Source organism: Aulonocara sp. 'chitande type north' Nkhata Bay, linkage group LG10 (genome assembly GCF_057382095.1).
Source record: "Aulonocara sp. 'chitande type north' Nkhata Bay isolate Kocher_YH1m ecotype deep benthic linkage group LG10, A_spYH_male_GT1.1, whole genome shotgun sequence".
Classification (NCBI taxonomy): Eukaryota; Metazoa; Chordata; class Actinopteri; order Cichliformes; family Cichlidae; genus Aulonocara; species Aulonocara sp. 'chitande type north' Nkhata Bay.
Genome location: NC_141353.1, coordinates 35770272 through 35789003, shown reverse-complemented (window position 1 = coordinate 35789003; position 18732 = coordinate 35770272). Strand labels below are relative to the sequence as shown.

General features: G+C 40.8%; 1 protein-coding gene across 6 annotated transcripts in view; it reads left to right on the top strand.

Moving 5' to 3' along the window:
* The first annotated feature begins 1090 nt into the window (after positions 1–1090).
* mtmr4 (myotubularin related protein 4) overlaps positions 1091–18732 on the top strand; it is a 43030-nt gene continuing 25388 nt past the window's right edge. For 4 of the 6 annotated variants that reach the window (XM_086309737.1, XM_086309735.1, XM_086309736.1 and 1 more), the window contains exon 1: positions 16646–16818. In XM_086309737.1, the coding sequence (XP_086165863.1) occupies positions 16774–16818 (45 nt within the window). In that variant the 5' untranslated portion in view covers positions 16646–16773. Of the gene's footprint in view, positions 1202–6825; positions 6974–8508; positions 8610–16645; positions 16819–18732 lie in introns of those variants that run through there. The other 2 variants (XM_086309738.1, XM_086309739.1) reach the window with 2 other exon arrangements.

Below are 18732 nucleotides of genomic sequence, written 5' to 3'. Positions count from 1 at the left end.
GCACTTACTGTAAGATTAGTGTGTGCCAGCTTGGATGTGATGTGATTTGAATTACTGTCTCCATACATTGTGCTAAGAGTCATACATTTACATGTTATACATTTACTGAAAACAGATTTTCACTCAGTTTTTTTATTTTTGCATTAAGGTATGTGGCAAATAAACCATCCCTTTAAACAAGCATATACTGTAGTGTTTATTTATCGATCTATTTATGTATTTATATATTTAGGGTGCTTGTAGTGTCTTGGGTGCTTCAGGATAACTGTGCAACTAACTAGTTGCATTGGTCGCATGATTAAAGGTTTTAAGTGTAAATTTAAAGGGTTGGTTGTTCACGCTACAAATTAATCAATACTTTCTAATTATTCTATTTATTGAATTAACCATATTTAATATCTGATATCAAATATATTCCAATATAACTCACATCTTACAGCTATTTATTAGATTTATAGTGTACATGCTTGCACTATAAGCAAGAGAGTAATGCATTGCGCAATCTCAGTCTTACTGTTCACTCTACTTTAACGTAATTGCATTTTTATTCTCTGTGTTTTGTTTTTTTTTTTTTAATTATTCTCACCCTATTAGGCCTTGACTATGCGCCTGTGGCACGTATGTTTGACTATTTTGTTTATTTATTGTAGACTATACTGTTTTTATTCTTTATCCTGCTGCTGTAATACAACAAGTTCCCTCGTGTAATCAAAAGTTCCCTCGTGTAATCAATAAAGTATCAGTCTATTTATTTAAATAGCTATATTACAAATAAATTATTTCGTTTGATTTCTTATTTTAAAGATAAATCATCGATAGTTCAGTTAAACAATCAGCTCAAGCGTACATCTCGCGTGTTCCGCTAATGTGAAAACCCTGCTATGTTCCAGCTGGTGTGTGTCTGTGTGCCGAGCTCACGTACTGCACGTTGTTTGTGTGCCTCCAGTTGGTGCCGCGCTGTGATTTTCTATTGGTGCGCTTCAGGAGTGTAGTGGCACCTGATTGGCTCCGCTGTGGGCGTGTTTGACCCGCTGGCTTGTCTGCTCTCAATTCTCATTGGTTGGTGAGAATTCTGCAGCGTCGTTGGTCTCCTAGTGCTCGGTTACCTACTCGATTATTGGTTGCGGCTTTTGTCATCGGGCGAGAATGCGGAAGTCGTGCAGTCTACTGAGTCACCGTTGTGACAGCTGATTGTTTCTGAGTGAGTAACTCGATTTAATTTTTTAAAATGAAGTAACTTCTAAATGATATATTGTATGTGACATGTTCTCAGGCCGTCAGACTTGTCTCGAACTTGTGGACCTTGAGCGGTTTTGTCGTTTTTGTGGGCAAATGAGCGAATTTTAGTCACTAGCCTGTATCAGTGTTGCTATCCGGTAGCTAGCACAGTGCTAACATTTACGCGCACACACGCACACTTTCGGTTCACCAACTAATCGGCTCCTAGTATAGTGCCAGGCTGTGCTGGGGCTGTGGTCCACTTTCACTTTCACCATACGTTTTTTTTTTTTTGTTTGTTTTTTTTTTTTAACTTCAGCCTCCTCGTCATCGGTTCACACCTGTTGTGTTGTCACCAGTCAAACCGGTCACCTGACATTTAAATGGAGCTCACAGTCAAGAAAGCTGGAAATTTCTAGACCGTTTATGATCAGAGGAAAAACACCCCGGAATCCCCTACTGTACTTGGAAATTATTTTTATACGGAAAGTAAAACCGGCTCCCCAAAACAAATGGCTCTTATTGTTGTCACTTCCTGATTTTTATTTTTATTTTTAAATTTCCCCTCAGTTTACATCAGGGCACTTTTTTTTTAAAATTAGCAGCCTATGGAGAAGTGAAGAAACTAGTACCTAGCTTTTCTTCAAAATGTACTTCTGTAGCTCGCACTGCTGCATCACAGTGCTGCTTTTGTTTCGCTAGCAGTCCACAACCTAAAGGTATTAATTTTGCTGTCACACGAGTCAAAGACAAGATGCTCACAATGCTGTTTTTGGTTACTAGATGTTTGTCCTTTTTGCTTGATGTAAAGTGGACATACAAAAGCTCCATATTTTTATTCTTGGCCTGCAGTAGAGTAGCTTTACGGGATTCCATTTAAAATGATTCTTATTTATAATACTGGCCCTTGGAATAAACTGAGGGACTGCCCCGTCTTGAACAAGCTGCTTTAGCTCCCCTGCCTTTAAGCTAACTCTATTCTCATTGGTGGATCATGCAAAGAAAGAGTTCAGTGTTTGAGTTAACCATATTATGGTTATCTCATTGCTATGACATAATACGGGGCCAAGAGCAAAAAAAAAACCCCTGAAACAGAGTGTTTAGAGGGAGAGTGTTAAACATGAGGTCCAGGGACCAGAATTGGCCAACAAAAACTCCAATCTGGCCTACTGGACAGCTTTGGGTAAAATGAAGGACGGCATAAACTTTGGCCTTTCAGCTGTAACTTGGACAGGTTTTCCTGTTGATAAATACCTCCCACATGACCATTCATACTACACTAAAGTAATTAAGTAATAAGAAGTTAGTAGTAGAGCTGGGCGATAGAACGATAACGATATGTATCGCGATATAACTTTTACTCGATAGAGAAATTAAGCTATCGCGATAGACCTCGCCGCTCTTGTCCTCTTAAAATAAAAAAAATAATAAAAAATAAAAAAGGTCAGCCAATCCAAACTAAGTAGCGCAGAGCCGAACCAATCACAGCCGCAGCGTCACGTCGCGTGACTTGTTACGTACAGCACAAGTGCCAAGCCGCACGTGTGTTTGTTTTGGAAGCAGCCAGCGGGTAATGGAGGCAGCGCGTAATGGAGGAAATGAGTGTGCCGACTAGAAAAATCAACCGAGCGTGACCGAAGAGAAAACAGATGACGGTTCCAATGCCGGAGAGATTGTCGAACGGAAGAGCCATAGAAGTTCCGTAGTGTGAAGGTATTTCGGCTATTTCAAGTCTGACAAAAAACAGAGTAGCGTGCACTGTAAATTGTGCCGAAAGCAAGTCTGGAAATACAATAAACTGGTGCATGCGTCACACTGTGCGCCACGTTATTGTTTCGGTGAAATGAATTTCTACAATACTGTTACTGTTAATTCTACTCTCTGCAGTGTTTAAATGCTTACATATACACACAGTTACTGTCCGTCCACACATACGACTCGGTTCTGCTTCTATGCCCCAGCTTTGTTTACTTTTTCCCACCGAGGCTTCTAGACTTCTGATTGGCCAACATTTCTGCACGGTTAGGAATCTAGCTCCACCTGCTGCTTTGGCATGTTCATAGCAGCGTTTTCCTTCATTTCTGCCTTTATGTGTGGACGGGATTATTTTTTAAAACGAAAACGGAAAATCTCCGTTTTCAAAAATATCCGTGTACGTGTGGACGTAGCCTCAGTGTCTGACTGGAAGCGCTAATTCGTCATTCGGCTTTTGTCAGACTAAAGTAACTGTTAAAACTGTTTGAAAAGCTCAGCTATACAACAAGGAGAGATTGAGAATTTCCTTTTAGTTCTCAGTTTATTTGATATTGACAAAAGTTAGTCAGTTTTGTCTGTTCTTCTGTAAAACAAACTAAGATTTATTTTTAGAATTAATATTTTGTTTCTAAGTGGAATTGACAATTTAGTCTGTTTTGTTTGTTCTATTTTGAAACTTAAACGCTTTAGTGGCTGCCTTTTGTGTAGTTTGCAATATTTGCCTTTATTTATCTGAAAAAGTCTCATGTTCCTTAAGTACATCTACCCTGTTGAACTTATTATGGGAAATAAATATTTAAATAAAAACAAGCTGCTGATTATTTCACATTTTACTTGTGAGCAACGGCACATTTAAATCTTACAAATATAATTATTTGGCTTATATCGTGATAGATATCGTTATCGCCTGAAATGAAAAAAACATATCGTGATATGAAAAAATCTCATATCGCCCAGCTCTAGTTAGTAGTATGTGAGTAAGGTTAACAGTGAAATAATCTACTGTTTTCGTTTTGTTTTTTATTGGGTTTTTTTAAAACAAACAAATAAACAAAACAATGGTTCCACAGTTAAAATAAATAAATAAAATGGGACATTCTCTGTGACGAGAAGCCTACTTAGAATTAAAGTGGGCTGCGTTTGGCCCATCATGTGAAATGAGTTTGGCCTTTCCGAATCAGAGGAATGTGAAGCCTAAGCTTCTGGCTCATAGGGATTATCTATGTAAAACTTTGCTCATGTTTAATCCACATCTTTAACGGTAAATATTGACAGAAAATAAGGGAGAGCGTTACTTAAATTTGTTTTGTCAAAATTATTATCAGGTTGTCTCTTCTTGAGTAGCTTGTAGACATATTTGTGATTCTTGCATGGAGGTTTTTTTGTTGTTTGGTCAGTTTAGTTTTGATTTGGTCTTTAGTTTGGAAATGGGTTTTGGCTTGATTTTGAGTAATTCCAACTGTAATGATCAATTGTGAAATAGGGCTGCAAAACTGGACTATTTTCATCACTGGCTGAGCTGCAGATTAGTATAAATTTTGTTGCGTTGTGGAACATGGCAACATAAAAATTTCATAATTTTGAAATTCCAATCCTTTAAATTATCTTGTTCATTTGACAAACAGTCAGTAATCCAGAAGATAATTTGTTTTCAACACCCAATAATCTTCTCAGTTTTGAGAAGAAAACAATTGTGTCAAAAGGACTGACTCGTTTTTGTTTGACCACCTTATTGATTAATGAATGCATTTCTGCTTGGTTGCTGTCATTGCTTGTTCCAAATATGAAGGACAAGAATTAATCAGACTTATGTGTTCAACAGTATACTGCAGTATACTTCAGTGCTTCCTTAAATGTGTCCATAGCGCAGAGGACTCAAAGTAACAAATGATGGCCTTGAATGATACATACTTCTGTTTCCCCATTTCACAACACAGTTCCTGATTTCATCCTTTATTGAGATCTTGTTACATAATCTGTTTTTGTTAACCAGAAAAATTCAAACCATACCACCCCTTTAACTAATATCAACTACATACTATATAGTTCTTTGACTGTTTTTAACTGAGTAGTGTCTCAAAACGGCATTCGACATGCATAATCATGCACATTTCTGACAATAGGTGTGGTTTGTACCTGGAATTAATTGTGACATCACCTCCTTATCTTTAATATCAAAATAAACACTACCGTTTGTGGAATTTCAGTTTTGATTTCCGGATCAGTCATGTCAAACGTCTCTCACCGTCAGCACTACATTACCTGAGCTCAGATGCTACCTTCAGGGTAGGGCTGGGCGATATATCGAGTTTTAAAAAAAATATCGATATACTCCTTCACTGAATACAACTCCCCCTCCCCCATAGCTTCACCTACAGGCAGCGACCAGATGGACACGGCAAATCTCCGTTAGCGAGTTGTGGGGCTGGACGGCGTCAACGAGCTAACCACGCTAACGACATGCAGCCCACAGGGGCTGCACGGCCTAAAATCCTTTCATTTTCTCAAAAGTTGACAGCGCGCCTTATGTATGAATTTTGGTTGTGCTTACTGACCGCGAACCGATTTTAGGTGGTACACGGCGCTCAGCAATCTGTCAAAAAATGTTTTACGACTTTGGTAAGCTATGGAACTGCAGCGCTTGATGGATTGTCGGAGCATTACGGCTACCGTAGTCTGGAGCCTCGCGGAGTGATACGTACTGTGCTTCGACGTAATATTACCATATTGTGTGTGTATAAGGACCATAAATGGCACCTGTTAAGAGACATGGTTACGAAGCGGATTTCAAACTCAAGGCTGTCAGTCACGCTGTAGAAGTTGGGAACAGAGCAGCTGTGAAATCTGTCTTTGTTATTATGCTCAGCGTCTGTTAGTTTACATTTTGACTGCACAATTATGAGCTTTTTGTTATGCACAAAAACAACATTGTTTTCTTTTATTTATGGAGCATGATTATTTAATAAATGCTGATAATTTATTTTTGAGTAATTTCTTCATGCAAATCTATGCTGTATGTAAATAAAAATGCCTGTGTGAAATCTGGGACACAGTGTGACTAAGAACTCTCTTTTTGTTCTTAACTTATGGCTTTAAAAAAATATATCGCCACCCAGCTAAAAAATATCGAGATATGAATTTTGGGTCATATCGCCCAGCCCTACTTCAGGGTAATATTTGTTGTCACAAGCATTTCCCATACACTGGTGTCAGTGTGAGTGAGAAGGTATTTCATCACAAATGTAGTCGGTGTTTAGATTTACAGCCTGCTTGCTTTCAGTTTCACAACCGGGATGGTACATGCTAACATTGCTGCTCTCAGATTAACTGTAACTGACATTTATATTTAACCCTCAATCTGCTTTGAACTACTTCTGTCATATCGTGGCTCAAATATAAGTTTATTTAATATATAGTTTTATTTTTTTAAAATTAATAGCTTTATTTAATAGTTTTTCTTCTAAATGTGTCTTTTGTTTTTTGTTTGCTTGTTTTGTTTTGGGTTTTTTTGTTTCTTTCTTTTTTCTTTTTTTTTAAAGCTTCAACCAATTCAAATCAGATTTCAGTTTTTGTTTAATTAAATCTCATGGGGCTATTTATGCTGAGTCAATAGATGACTCACATTACCTGAAGAGCAATATTGGACCCTTTTCCTCTCCTGAAAATGGTTGCCTGCATGTGATTTCTGTATTTATTACTGATTAGCAACAAAAGCAGTCCCTTCTGATCATGAGTCACGAGTTTGTTGTAGGTGGGTGAATTGTTAAGAGTGTTTGCCCTGTAGTATGGCTTCTTTCACTTTGAGCAGAGTGGGAGGGAGAAAGAGTAAGCAATAGAGACAGAGCGTGAAAGGGAGGGAGGCATGCCATGCACTGGACTACAACCAGTTTGTATTTGGGAGACGGAGACTGCTGCTACTCTGCAAAACTCTTGAGCTTTAATCAACCCCAAAAGCTAGACAGAAGCTTAAAGCAAAAGTTTGATTCGATACTTTGAACAGGTAAGAGAAGTCTGCTTTGAGACAATTTTGAGAGTTGAGTAGTTTTTTGGTGTTTGGTTTTTGTTCTTTGAGCTTTGAGCTGTGTGCAAAAGGGGGTGTGTCGGGTTAAAAAAAAAAAGCAGTGTAGGGAAGTGAGATGAAGGCACTGCACAGTGAGAATCTAGTTCAAAGCTGGGTCCTTGCATGCAATCAATGTGTTGTTAAAGTCTGATTGTTTACCCAAGGAAGTGAAGGCTCTATGTTTTGTCTCACTGCCTGTGTGCCACTCTTTTCATAGTAAACTTCCACTGAACATAGTCGCTCCCTCCTGACTTGGCTCGTATATACACAGGAAGTAAGAGTGCAGTATCAGTGTCACTTTTCATGCAGTCATTAAGTGTTTGTTTTCAGGGTAGTGCTTTTTTTATTGTGTACAGCTGCTGGATCATTGCCTGTCGCTGTTCCAATATGGCACACTGTCCAATCCAGGAGCAGCAGATTCAGCCCGCTTATGTTTCTGCAGTGTTGAGATGTAAATGAGTTGTAGGTCACCTGTGTTTCTGTGACAAATGCACATCAATACACAGTCACTGTAGAACATACAAACCTACAAAGTGCAGATTTGTGCTTACAGACGGTGTTTACAGTGTCCTGTCTGTGAGGTGGTTTAGAAGCTATTAGAGGATACGGACATTCACCTCAGCACCTTTTTTTGTTTTTAATGATTTTGGTGGAAAGAAAAGTCGCAGAGTTTGTTCACATCTTCTGTCTAGCTCCCGTGTTGTTATCTGTTCTGCTGCTGATAATCTGCAGAGGAATGTTGAGTTTGCATTTCCTGTAAATCAGAGTTTCTCCCCTCTGGCCACGTCAGATCTGCACCAAAGTCTCTTTCACGTTGTCAGATCGCACACATGTGCCTGCGTGCTTGTGTGCCGTGTTGTTACACTGACTTGACCACAACTGGAGAGGGAACTTCTTGGCCCAGGCAACCAGTTAAACTTGCATACCTGACATTTTGTGAAGAACTCTTGGGCCACGAGGTTTTGTGTTGAGTCATTTCTGTAAAATAAAAGTATATCCATACTCAACTTCCTCAACAGGTTTATTGTTTTAGTGCCAGCTCCTTATTCTGTACTTTGGTCCAAGACTGTTTGAAATCCAGCCCTTCACACCATGGCACACATTCCCTAACCCATCAGGGCGACTGTGGCTCGGGGGGTTGGGAAGCGCATCTGTAACCGGAAGGTCGCCAGTTCGTTCCCTGGGCTCTCTGTCCTGGTCATTGTGTCCTTAGGCAAGACACCCTACCGCCCTACCCCACCTACTGGTGTTGGCCAGAGGGGCCGATGGCACGATATGGCAGCCTTGCCCCAGGGCAGCTGTGGCTACAACTGTAGCTTGCCTCCACCAGTGTATGAATGTGAGAGTGAATGAATAGTGGAATTGTAAAGCGCTTTGGGTGCCTTGAAAAACGCTATATAAATGCAATCCATTATTATTATAACCACCCACACACAAGTCTGAAGGTTGTTGTTGTTGTTTTTTTATGTTGGCAGGAGGCATCGCTGTCCCGACAGAGCCCAGTAGGCAAGAGGAGAGGGAGGGATCTGAATAGGAACACCCAGACTCACTGTCTACAGCACTGGCTGACAGCATGGTGAGCCAATCACACTCCTGACTCCTCACTATTGTATATGTTTATATGTACTCTGCTGTAGATGCCTGACTGCTTTTAAAACAGGTGCCAAACTCCCTACATGATTTTCTTCATGGTAAACTGGCAAGCTGGGACTTTACACTCACACAGGAAATGGCAGAATGCGGTTGCAAGCCGAAAACAAAGCACAGACTGTTGCAACACATATAACAATACACAACGCTAAAGCAGTTTTGTAAATGCCAGTTTCTTAAAAAAAAAAAGTCTTGACATTTCCCTTTATACTGTATCAGTTTGCATTTCTGACCACTTTCAATCAGAAATACAAAATTGTTAGGATTTACTTGCAAACTAAAATATAGCAATGAAGCAGTAAAACTGAAATGATTTTGCTGCAAACAACAGATTTCTAAGCTCAGCATGTTTTACGTGCAGGAAGCCAGTGCATTAGTGACTCCAGCTGGTTCTTAAAGGTGCCCGTGGAGAGATATGGCGTCAAATCCCTTCCCAGTCTTAAACAGGGACTTGTGGAACACTATTTAGAGTAGGTAGGTGAAAGTAGATCGTCTTCTTACAGAGTCTCCTCGCCCAGACACTAGTTTTCTCATCAGGGATCCAGCTTCATTGGCCTGTTGTTTAGTCCTACGTGTTTCTGCTTTCATGAAAGTGCTATGTAGCACCTAACAGATGTTACAAGTCTTTGATGTAGCTTGTTGCCACGTGGCCCTCGTACAACTGTGTTTTGGAGTACACTAAAACCTGTTGGCGTCCTATTTACATGAAGGAGCTCAGCGCATTACATGTGGCATTTCAGAATATGAGAAGCACAAGTCCTGAACAAGGCAATGAGCATTTAGTTCTCTAAGAGCTGAATGCTCACTCTCAATGTAGATTAAAATGCTCTTAGTGTAGCCAAGTGGTGAAGGTGTCTACTTCAGTAAATGCTGATTATCTTCTGTGTGCCCTCTAGTGGATACTATTGGCTACTCATTTCTGTGGTTTAACTGAGACTAAATGGTTTCTTTGTGTTATGTAAGGTCACAACAGTAATTGGTATAAAAAAGATGGAGGTGGAATTGTGCTGCTTCAAGTTTCTACATGCATTTTTGTTTTGAATTTGTTTTTGCTGATTCTCACATTTTGCGGTTCTTTGTCTAATCGCACTGCAGATGTTGGCCTGAGGGTTTTAATTCTATTGGAGTACAGAAAATTTAACACAGATCTGAGACTATTTGTGGATAACAGGTCTACATGTATTTGAAATGAGCCATGCGACTGTGTATTTTAGTCCTAATTTAACCTGATTAGTGAGTACAGCATATTATTTTCAGATGTTAAGACATGCAGAGCTTTTCAATTTAAGGAGATCCATAACTTTTAGGAGTTTAAGTATCCAGTATACAAAATGCATTTGTAATTTTCTTTTTTTTTCTTAATTTTAATTAATTGCTCCATCATAGAGAGTAATTTAGGACACCCTTAGTCACCTGATGGGCCGTCTGCTTGTACCTTGTCGGGCAGTGAATGGGCTTCAGAGTAAATGGTGCTTTAAAAGAGCGGAAGCAGCAACCAAATGAGTGACAAATTCCTCTTGAAACTAATGGGAACCACTTTTATGGGACAGACATAGGAAGTGTAACAGGAGGATACATATCCCAAGGTTCTGGTCAAATGGGTCCACAGAATGTCACTGTGGCTGGATGCCCAACTCCCAGCCTTTTTATGGGAGCCCTGGGCTTAATTGATGGCATAGCTGATGAACAAACAATGTGCCCACAGGAGCATAAAATGAGGATGCAGAGCTTCGCTGTCTAGGGTTGAAGAGTGTTTATGCATTTATAGGAAAGCTAACCTCTTCTTGGTTTGGGTGTGGTCAGAGGTATGCGCTGCATGAGTAATCAAAGGCTCAAACTTATCAGGTGGCATGATCACACCCTAGAATGTTTCAGATCAGCCTAAGCAGTATTTGAAGTACAACTGTGATTTAGAGATGTGTACATGATGGTAGTGTTCGATCAAATATGAAATTGTAATCGTTACTGTGCATGTTACATTAATAGGACCTTTTTAAGTTGCCCAGTGGCCACAGTTAGGATGACAGATGGGAGTATCATTACCTTTTTGAGCTAAGGGTTATATTCTCAGGTGGGATTGTGAGACGGTTGTTCCTCAGGTAATATGATCGTTTTTAATCCTCTATGTGAAGCAGTGCTTAATTGCTTCCCAGCCTTGAGCTTGCTTTTTTTCCATCCACTGAAACAAAATGGGAAATATTGAGCTCATGTTGTTGTCCACTCATGCTATTGCATTGTTAGCAAGATAATGGGAGCACGGAAACGGGTATAGCAGGATTGTTTTTACTCTGCCTACACTGCGTGCATCGTAGTGCTACTATATAAGGTTTGTGCACAATTGGAAGGCAAAGTTAATGTGGCAGCACTATGGAAAGCCACATGATGCTCTCACTTAGGGTTGTAGTTAAAGCGAGGGCTGTTAATGATTTGAGTGCAGCCCTACTTAAAGGCACCTTTGCCTCAAACCTAATCTTGGTTGGGTTAAATCATTCTGGCTGGCTGTCTCCGGTTCCTCATTCCTACTTTTCATTCCATTCAGATAATTGTTAACTTTATTTTTTGTTCAAAGCTTTGCGTGTGTGTGTGTGTCCGCAACACTTCCCGTCAGAGCCTGCTTAGCTCAATCTTATTTAAGATGTTGCCTGGCAGCCAGTCAGACGTTACTCTAGTGACAAATGTCAGTGAAATGTATGGCCTACATTTATATGCCTGATGAATTATTTTAATGTTTGTAATGGATCATATTAAGCTAAATACTTGTCCAGACTGAAGTCACACTTCCAAACACTAACTGTACACCAAACCCCCATACCTTCTTGTTACTGCTTCACTACTTAAAAATTACTTGTTACTTAAATTTCAAGTACTTTGGTTACATCTATGAAAGGCATCCAAACACATACATGTATTTACAGAAATACTCAATTTCTGAAAATTTAGCTTCATTTGGCCCTCCTTCCCAATGCTTCGTGTCTTTTTCATATCCTGCTTCTATACCTGTGTGTCAACATGTAGGCTGACACCCTGCATTGGTTACTGGCTGACCTCCTTTCCTAAAATACAACCTGAAACAGAGGAGCCCAAATCTTGTGCTCACTTCTACGGCTGGTTCAGCCAGTACTGGACAAGCAGAGGGAGAGAATTTATAGCTCAGTATTTGGACTCTGGACCAGTTAATGATACATTTGTCAGTAGTGATCCTAAATACATTTATTTTTTTAATGGCCATAAATGAACTAAAAAGAGCTTCACAACCTGCTCAGTGAACTGATGATTCAAAACTCTTGGTTGTATATGCTTTTTTTTTTTTTCCATTTAGATATTGCCAGTCAAAAAATAACCAGGTTTTAAATAAATACATTTTCAAAGATGTACATGCTACAGTTCTAATATAAGATTTAATGATGAGTCAGAGTAGCTGGAGATCTTTAAAGTTCAGCTAAGCTCATAAAGGAAAAGCCCCCTACACTCTCTCAGGGGTAATGAGGTATCAAACTTATTTGGGACTTGAGTAGGGATGGGTATCGAAACCGGGTTCTTGTTGAGAACCGGTTCCCGCTGTTTCAATTCTTTGGAATTGTTTGCCATTTTTGCAAACGATTCCCCTATCGACTCCAGTCGCCCGAATGACGTCACCACGTTACGGAGCGTCATTTACCTGGCAAGAAAGATGGTACCTAAGCGGCTTGTAGGCAGGGACATTACTGGATATTCTTGTGTAATTGCTACAGAATAATTTATGTTATACTTTGTTATTGCTACAGAAGAATATTTATTTTATTATTTTACATTTACATTTTTTTTTTCCCGGGGACCCTGTGACACCCCATTGAAGAGCCGTAGCCTGTGGATCTCACTGTTGGGTTTGTAAGGCCATGTTACTCCTAAATTTCTATCTTGTTCAAGTGTCAAGTGTTCTCCTTTTTTAAAAAAAAAAAAAGAAAAAAGAATCGATAAGAGAATCGATAAAGAATCGAATTGTTAAACAGAATCGAAAACTGAATCGGAATCGTGAAAATCTTATCAATACCCATCCCTAGACTTGAGAAGTCTTAATTATTGGGATTTTGCCAAAGGAAAGAAATCGCTTTAGACTGAGTTGCTAAGCAGACATCAGAAAACTTGGTGTAGCTCCTAGAGTGTACCACCTTCTTCTCCAAAGCCATGAATGTGTGATAAAGCTACAGTGAGAGGTGCACCTGTTTGGGCTTAGCTGTAATGTTGTATTTCACTTCTTCATTCCACTGGTGGAAAATAAATGTAATGGGCCACAGTTTCAAACCGTGACATGCAAATAGTTCTCGGTAAGGTTTTGTTTAATTTATGGAGGTGGATCTTATAGCAGCAGATGCATGCTCCCATTAACGTGATGAAATGGAAACCATTCTGCACACAAGTAGATTGCATCCCTTCTTCTCTGCTTCCTTTCTCATGGTCTCTACAGACTGTATACATTACATTAGATAAATCTTATAGACCTATATAGAACAGAATAACCTAGAATAATCTACTGCATTGATCGATTTAATATGTAACCTTGGGCAGCTTGTCTATTGTTGCATAAACAGTGTCGTGGACATTGAGATCTTCTTCCTATAAAAGACTTGCAGAAGAAGCCAAACTGTTTGATGTGCAGGGGGAAATATGATTGAAATCCAAGTGGGAATGTCTTGTTTCTACATTGTCAAAGTCTGTGAAATCACCTTAGGCATTAATTCCAATATCATGTTGGACCTCTCCCCCTTGGCTCTTGACGGAAGCGGTCGCACTTTCTCCTTCTCCCTTATCTTTCCTGCTTGGCTTCTCATGTCTTTTGTATAGTCTCACTTATTCTCTAACCCTAAGAGAGTCTCCCAGACTTGTTCTCTAGAAACATAAAGAAGAATTATGGATTTGATCAACTGGTCCCTTAACGGAATTGACACCCTCCTGGGCTTGGGAGAGCCCGATTGTCCTACGGAGACATTTGCTGCCAGATACTCGATGGTCGGTTGCGTCGTGCGTCTGGCAACACTCTTGATGGAGGACTTTGAACGACATCTACCAATTCTGAACTACGGTAACAGAGTTCTGGCTGATTGGAGCTGGCTCAGACCTGGCTTATCAAAGAATAAGAAGTGGCTACAGCTGTTCAAAATCCCACAAGGCTGCCTGACATGATAGACGATGGGCAGGGCTGTGAGTGCTCAGACTGTTGTTGGTTTTTTTTTTTGTTGTTTTTTTTTTTTTTAACGCAATATGGATAACATCTTGAAGAAGAACAACGGGAATTGAGAGACCTGGTGACCAGTGACGGACATTAGACCAAATTGGAAGCAGTTTGTTCGCACTAACCAAAACAACTACCATCTTCATCTCATGTCACCCCCCTGGATGCTCAAGGCAAAAGCTGATGGGAATAAAAATTCTCCCTAGATAATAAGACTGTTTGTTATGACTCTCTCCCTCCTCATTCAAGGTCACCCGCGTCTACCGAAGATTGTTGACTTTTGCTTAACCGGGTGAAGGGACACTTTCTCTCGGTTGAACACGGAACACACACACGCACATATACGCATGTACACTGACACAGACCTACACTCACTCCCTGTTGGAATGCAGTCTGGGGGGAGTTCTTCTTTTCTCCTCGACTTTCCTCATGTTGTGCATTTTCCATTGTTGTTAGGTTCCAGGCCGCTGCTCGTGCGGCTGACCGGCCAGTTACCTAGCCTGACCTGTCTCCCCAATGTGATGTTTGTGTATTGTATGCACGATCGGGAAGGTCAGTCTCTTAATTGCCCCTTGGGGATAAATAAAGTCTTCTGAATCCTGAATGAATCCTGAATGTTCATCAGCTTAAGTCCATGTCAGTCATTATATTCCTGAAATATGTATTCATGCCTCATAAACAGCTGAGTTCTGTCTGCTGGAAGGAGACGCAAGCATCCTTAGGAGAAGCTTCTCCTCAGTGTTCACATTTGGATAAAAGGATTCCAAATGGTAACGCTTAGAACAATTCAAAACTTAGCAGGTGTCAGCATGGCAGTTGTAAGCCCTACTTCTGCCTCTGAGGTTCAAGTTCTCGCCACTAACCGTTGCAGACAGCATACTTTACTCTCTGCTTTCAAAAGCCTAGAACTATGTTGTTCTCTTGGTAGAGAGATAATCAAAATCTAACATTAAGTGGTGCTTAAGCACGAGAAATGTTGACCATGCAATGACCCAGAGCCAAGGACATTAACACCAATTACTGGGCTTCACATGTATTTGCTGCAGATGCATTTCAGGCTGCATTCTCTCACTGATATTAGGACGCAATCCACTGTTATCAAAATTATGTTCTCAAGGCAGAAAGTAAACAAATTTAAAGTACATATTCTATATATGTACACACAGTGTATACAGGATTGCATCTATATTTTTATGAAGCTGCCTGTGAAAATGGCCTTCTGTGTTTATAAATGGGTTAGAACTGCATGGGTGCAAATGTAACAATATTAGGGATACCTCCCTGTTAAAATACAGACTTCCTGATCATATTGTAGCTACTAGCACACTGCATTACAACCGGCTTCCTAGTTTCAGTTATATCCATCCAATATCCAGGCATATGTAAATGTGTGGACCCCATGATCCACGGTTTCAGCATTGATTTAACTTCCTTTGTAAAGCCAGTGAATAAGACTTATGTCTCTGCACCAGCTGTACACTGTCAGCTGAAGCAGTTCACTTAATACACTTGTGTTGATGGTTTCTTTACACAAATTGCACTTAAGGGCAATAAACATTTACCCGCATGTGGAAATTCATCCTGTTAAAATGAGGCAACACCTTTTGCTGGTGAAATTAATCCTATTTAATAGTGCTGTGTTTAGCTTATGCTGCATGTACTGCGTTACGTAATGTGGGGTCATACAGCTGTAGGTGAGTGGCTGTCACGACTCTAACAGGAAGGAGGTTGGGGTAAGAGGGAGGAAGAGCTATGTCTCGCCTAGAAGTATATGTGCAATCAGTGTCCTTCCTTGATATGATACAGTGACGTGCAGGATTTATAGTATCTAAAATTGTTTCAGGATAATGTGACAATGACACTCGGAAGTGGGGAAGAATGTCTGTAAAATGCTGTGTCACCAGCAATCTCTGCATCCACCGTCTCTTCTTGTTGCCCTCCCTCCCTCTGTTCTCTGCCACGTATTTGCCTTCTGCGCTACATCAGTAGCTGCTAGTGTGACCGTTTTGTGGTGGGATACTGTCCCAACAGTGGGATGCGTTCTGTCTCTCTGTTGGCTTCAGGTTGTGCATTCCTTTTTTGGGGGCATTTTTTGCGCATACAGCTATCAGTAAACTGTGTGTGTTTGAGCCACAGCGTACTGCAGTCAGTGGCAATCGGAGCATCTTCTGGTGGTCAGCGATGCACTCGAGGCTTTACCACCTTGTTGCTGAGGGAGAAGCATATTTCTGAAGGGATGTCGGTGAAGGGTGAACAAGGAGGAGGTGGGGGGAGGAGGAAGAGATGAGAAGGAGATGGGGAGAAATGCAAGCATGCGAATGTGAGAGAGGGAGGGAGGGAGGTAGATGCGCATGCAGAGGGTGGAGCTTAGCATCAGGCAGTTCCCTCCGTCTTCCTTTCTCTCCTGTTTTCTCTTCTCACAGTTTCCCCTCATCCACATCGCTGGGCACATCTGCAGTCATTTCCACTCTTCTGCTTTTGTCTCACTTGTAACTCAGCTGATCCACTGGACTGCTGCGCCTCTCTGTACAGTTTTTCCAATTTTTTTTATGGACTATCATCCTTTTTGCCAGCAGTGCAACAGGGGCTGTCTTCAGACACGAGCGTGCACCCCTTTCTGGGAGTGGTGGGGGGGTGGGGTGGGGTGGGATCCTGACTTAGAGCCAGGGCTGCTGTGTTGTCCCACAAAACCTCGAGATAAGGGGCAAACCTGCAAAAGCTGCGGGGGGGTGGGAAGCGGGGTGGCAGGCAGAGGGGGTCGACGCAAACGAAGGGTGGAGAGGCTCAGGAGAAGAATGGTTATGCCGGCTCCTCGTGCTCTGGTCGTGCTGCTCCTCCGTAGGCTGCGTGTCATTCAGGCACAGTCCTGCCTTTCCTCGACATGAGCCTCGCAGTAAGGGTGTCCTGCTCCATGCTCAACTGCTTTGTAAGTGTTTCATTTGTTTCCGATGGGTGTGTTTTAGGGCCCTCCTCTCTCTATCTCATCCGCCTGTGTGTTTCTGCCTCCTTTCCAGGTAGTGGAGGGTGGGGGTGCTGCTCGACACACGAGCGCTGCAGTTATTAAGTAACAGCAGTAACTTGATATAAATAATTGAATTATCTCAGAATGTTCTAGAGTACGAGGCGATGAAAAGGTGCTTCTGTTGCTGTCATCATTCACCTCTGTCGGATGGACAGCTTTGAGCTACTGGTATGTTGACTGACGGGGAGGAGAGGGGGGTGGGGAGCTGCCGGGACTAGGATGGGTAAGATGTTTTCATGCATTCACTGTTGCAGTCCCGGAGCACCAAAGTGTTCACTGCAGTGAAGGTCCTGCTTCTGAGTTAGGATGTACATGGGCTATGAGGAAGAGGCATGTAGAACAGGTGTTTGTTTTTGTTTATGCCTTGAGATGGTAAAGAAAAGGTTGACAACCAAGGATGTTGACCTCTGACCCCTTCAAGGTTAGCAGGTAATGAGCACAGGCAGTACAATGTGGCCATTAACTACTAACCTTCAGGAGGTCAGCTTTTCAACTACGCATTAAATCAAATCACACTTTCCTGCCAAGAGTCCCATGTTAGTAGCCACCTAAAGTTCATTTTTTGAGGCTGATATAAACAATGTCTGGTAAGATACCTAGTAAATTTAAAAAAAAAACAACATCTTCATACACAAATGCCAGTAATTTGAGATATACATTGTTTAAAAAATGACACTTACCTTTGAAGCCAGCAGACTTTCCATAGCCAGACTTTCTTTGTGTTAGCTATTTTGTCACTAGTATGAGGACAGTAGTTATCAACTTTCTTTGTTAACTCAGACTTTCTGTTTCATGCTCACATAAAAGGGGGTGTTTGGATTTTACTTTCTTCCCATACAAAATTGGCAGATCAAGAGCCAGCTGCTTTGGCCAGAGACATTATCAGAGGAACAGGTGATGAAACTTTTTTAAAGGATATTTAAAAGAAAACAGCAAAGGAAATACAGGTGGTGAAAATAATCATTAATCTTGTGAATTCATAGGTGAACGTGTTTATTTTCACCACTCGGTGAAACTTAATTACTCGCAAATTATAAAGCTAGCATTCTTTCAGCTATCACGCTTTGAGTATGTGGTCGATAAAAGAATCAGTGAAATTTTAGCCCTTCCACGTTTTATAATATAATATAAAAAAATGTTACTTAGCACCAAGAAAGCATCAGTAGTTTTGCAGGTATATAACACATCTAGAGGGAAAGATGTATTTCAAAAACTTTCATGGAAATGACAAGTTGAACAAAATATTTTTCTTCAAAAACTACAAATGTGAACCTTTTGAAAGTTTTGGGAACTATGAAATATGAAAATGAGACATTTCTAGCCTCTGGGACACATGCCAAGTCTGTACTAGTATTTCATAGTGATCCATAGTGTTTCAGATGGTTCAGCCACAGTAGAGGACTGGCATGCTGAGATCCTTTCAGGATTATCACATATATTTCACCTAGAGATTTATCAAGCTATTCCTCGGTTTCTTTATACAATACAGATTCCAAAAAAGATTTTAATAATACTGGCGAAAATTATATTGTCACAGTTTTTCTTAAAGAAAGCTTTGTTTGAAAAGCTGTCAGGTAGGATGAGTGCAGCTGCTCCTTCTCCCTCTCCTTTCTCTGTGAACAGATGTAGCCAGGCGTTCCGCAATTTATGATCTCTCTCCAATATGTCTGTGACGCAGCTGAGTCGGCACTTCTCCTGCGTCAGTGTCTGTATAATTTAGTATCCCCATCCTTTGTTGCTTAAGTGGATCAGAGCAGTCTTCTCCTGTGGAAGGAGGCTCCATCATTTTCATCATGGCCACCATTGTTGTGATCCCAC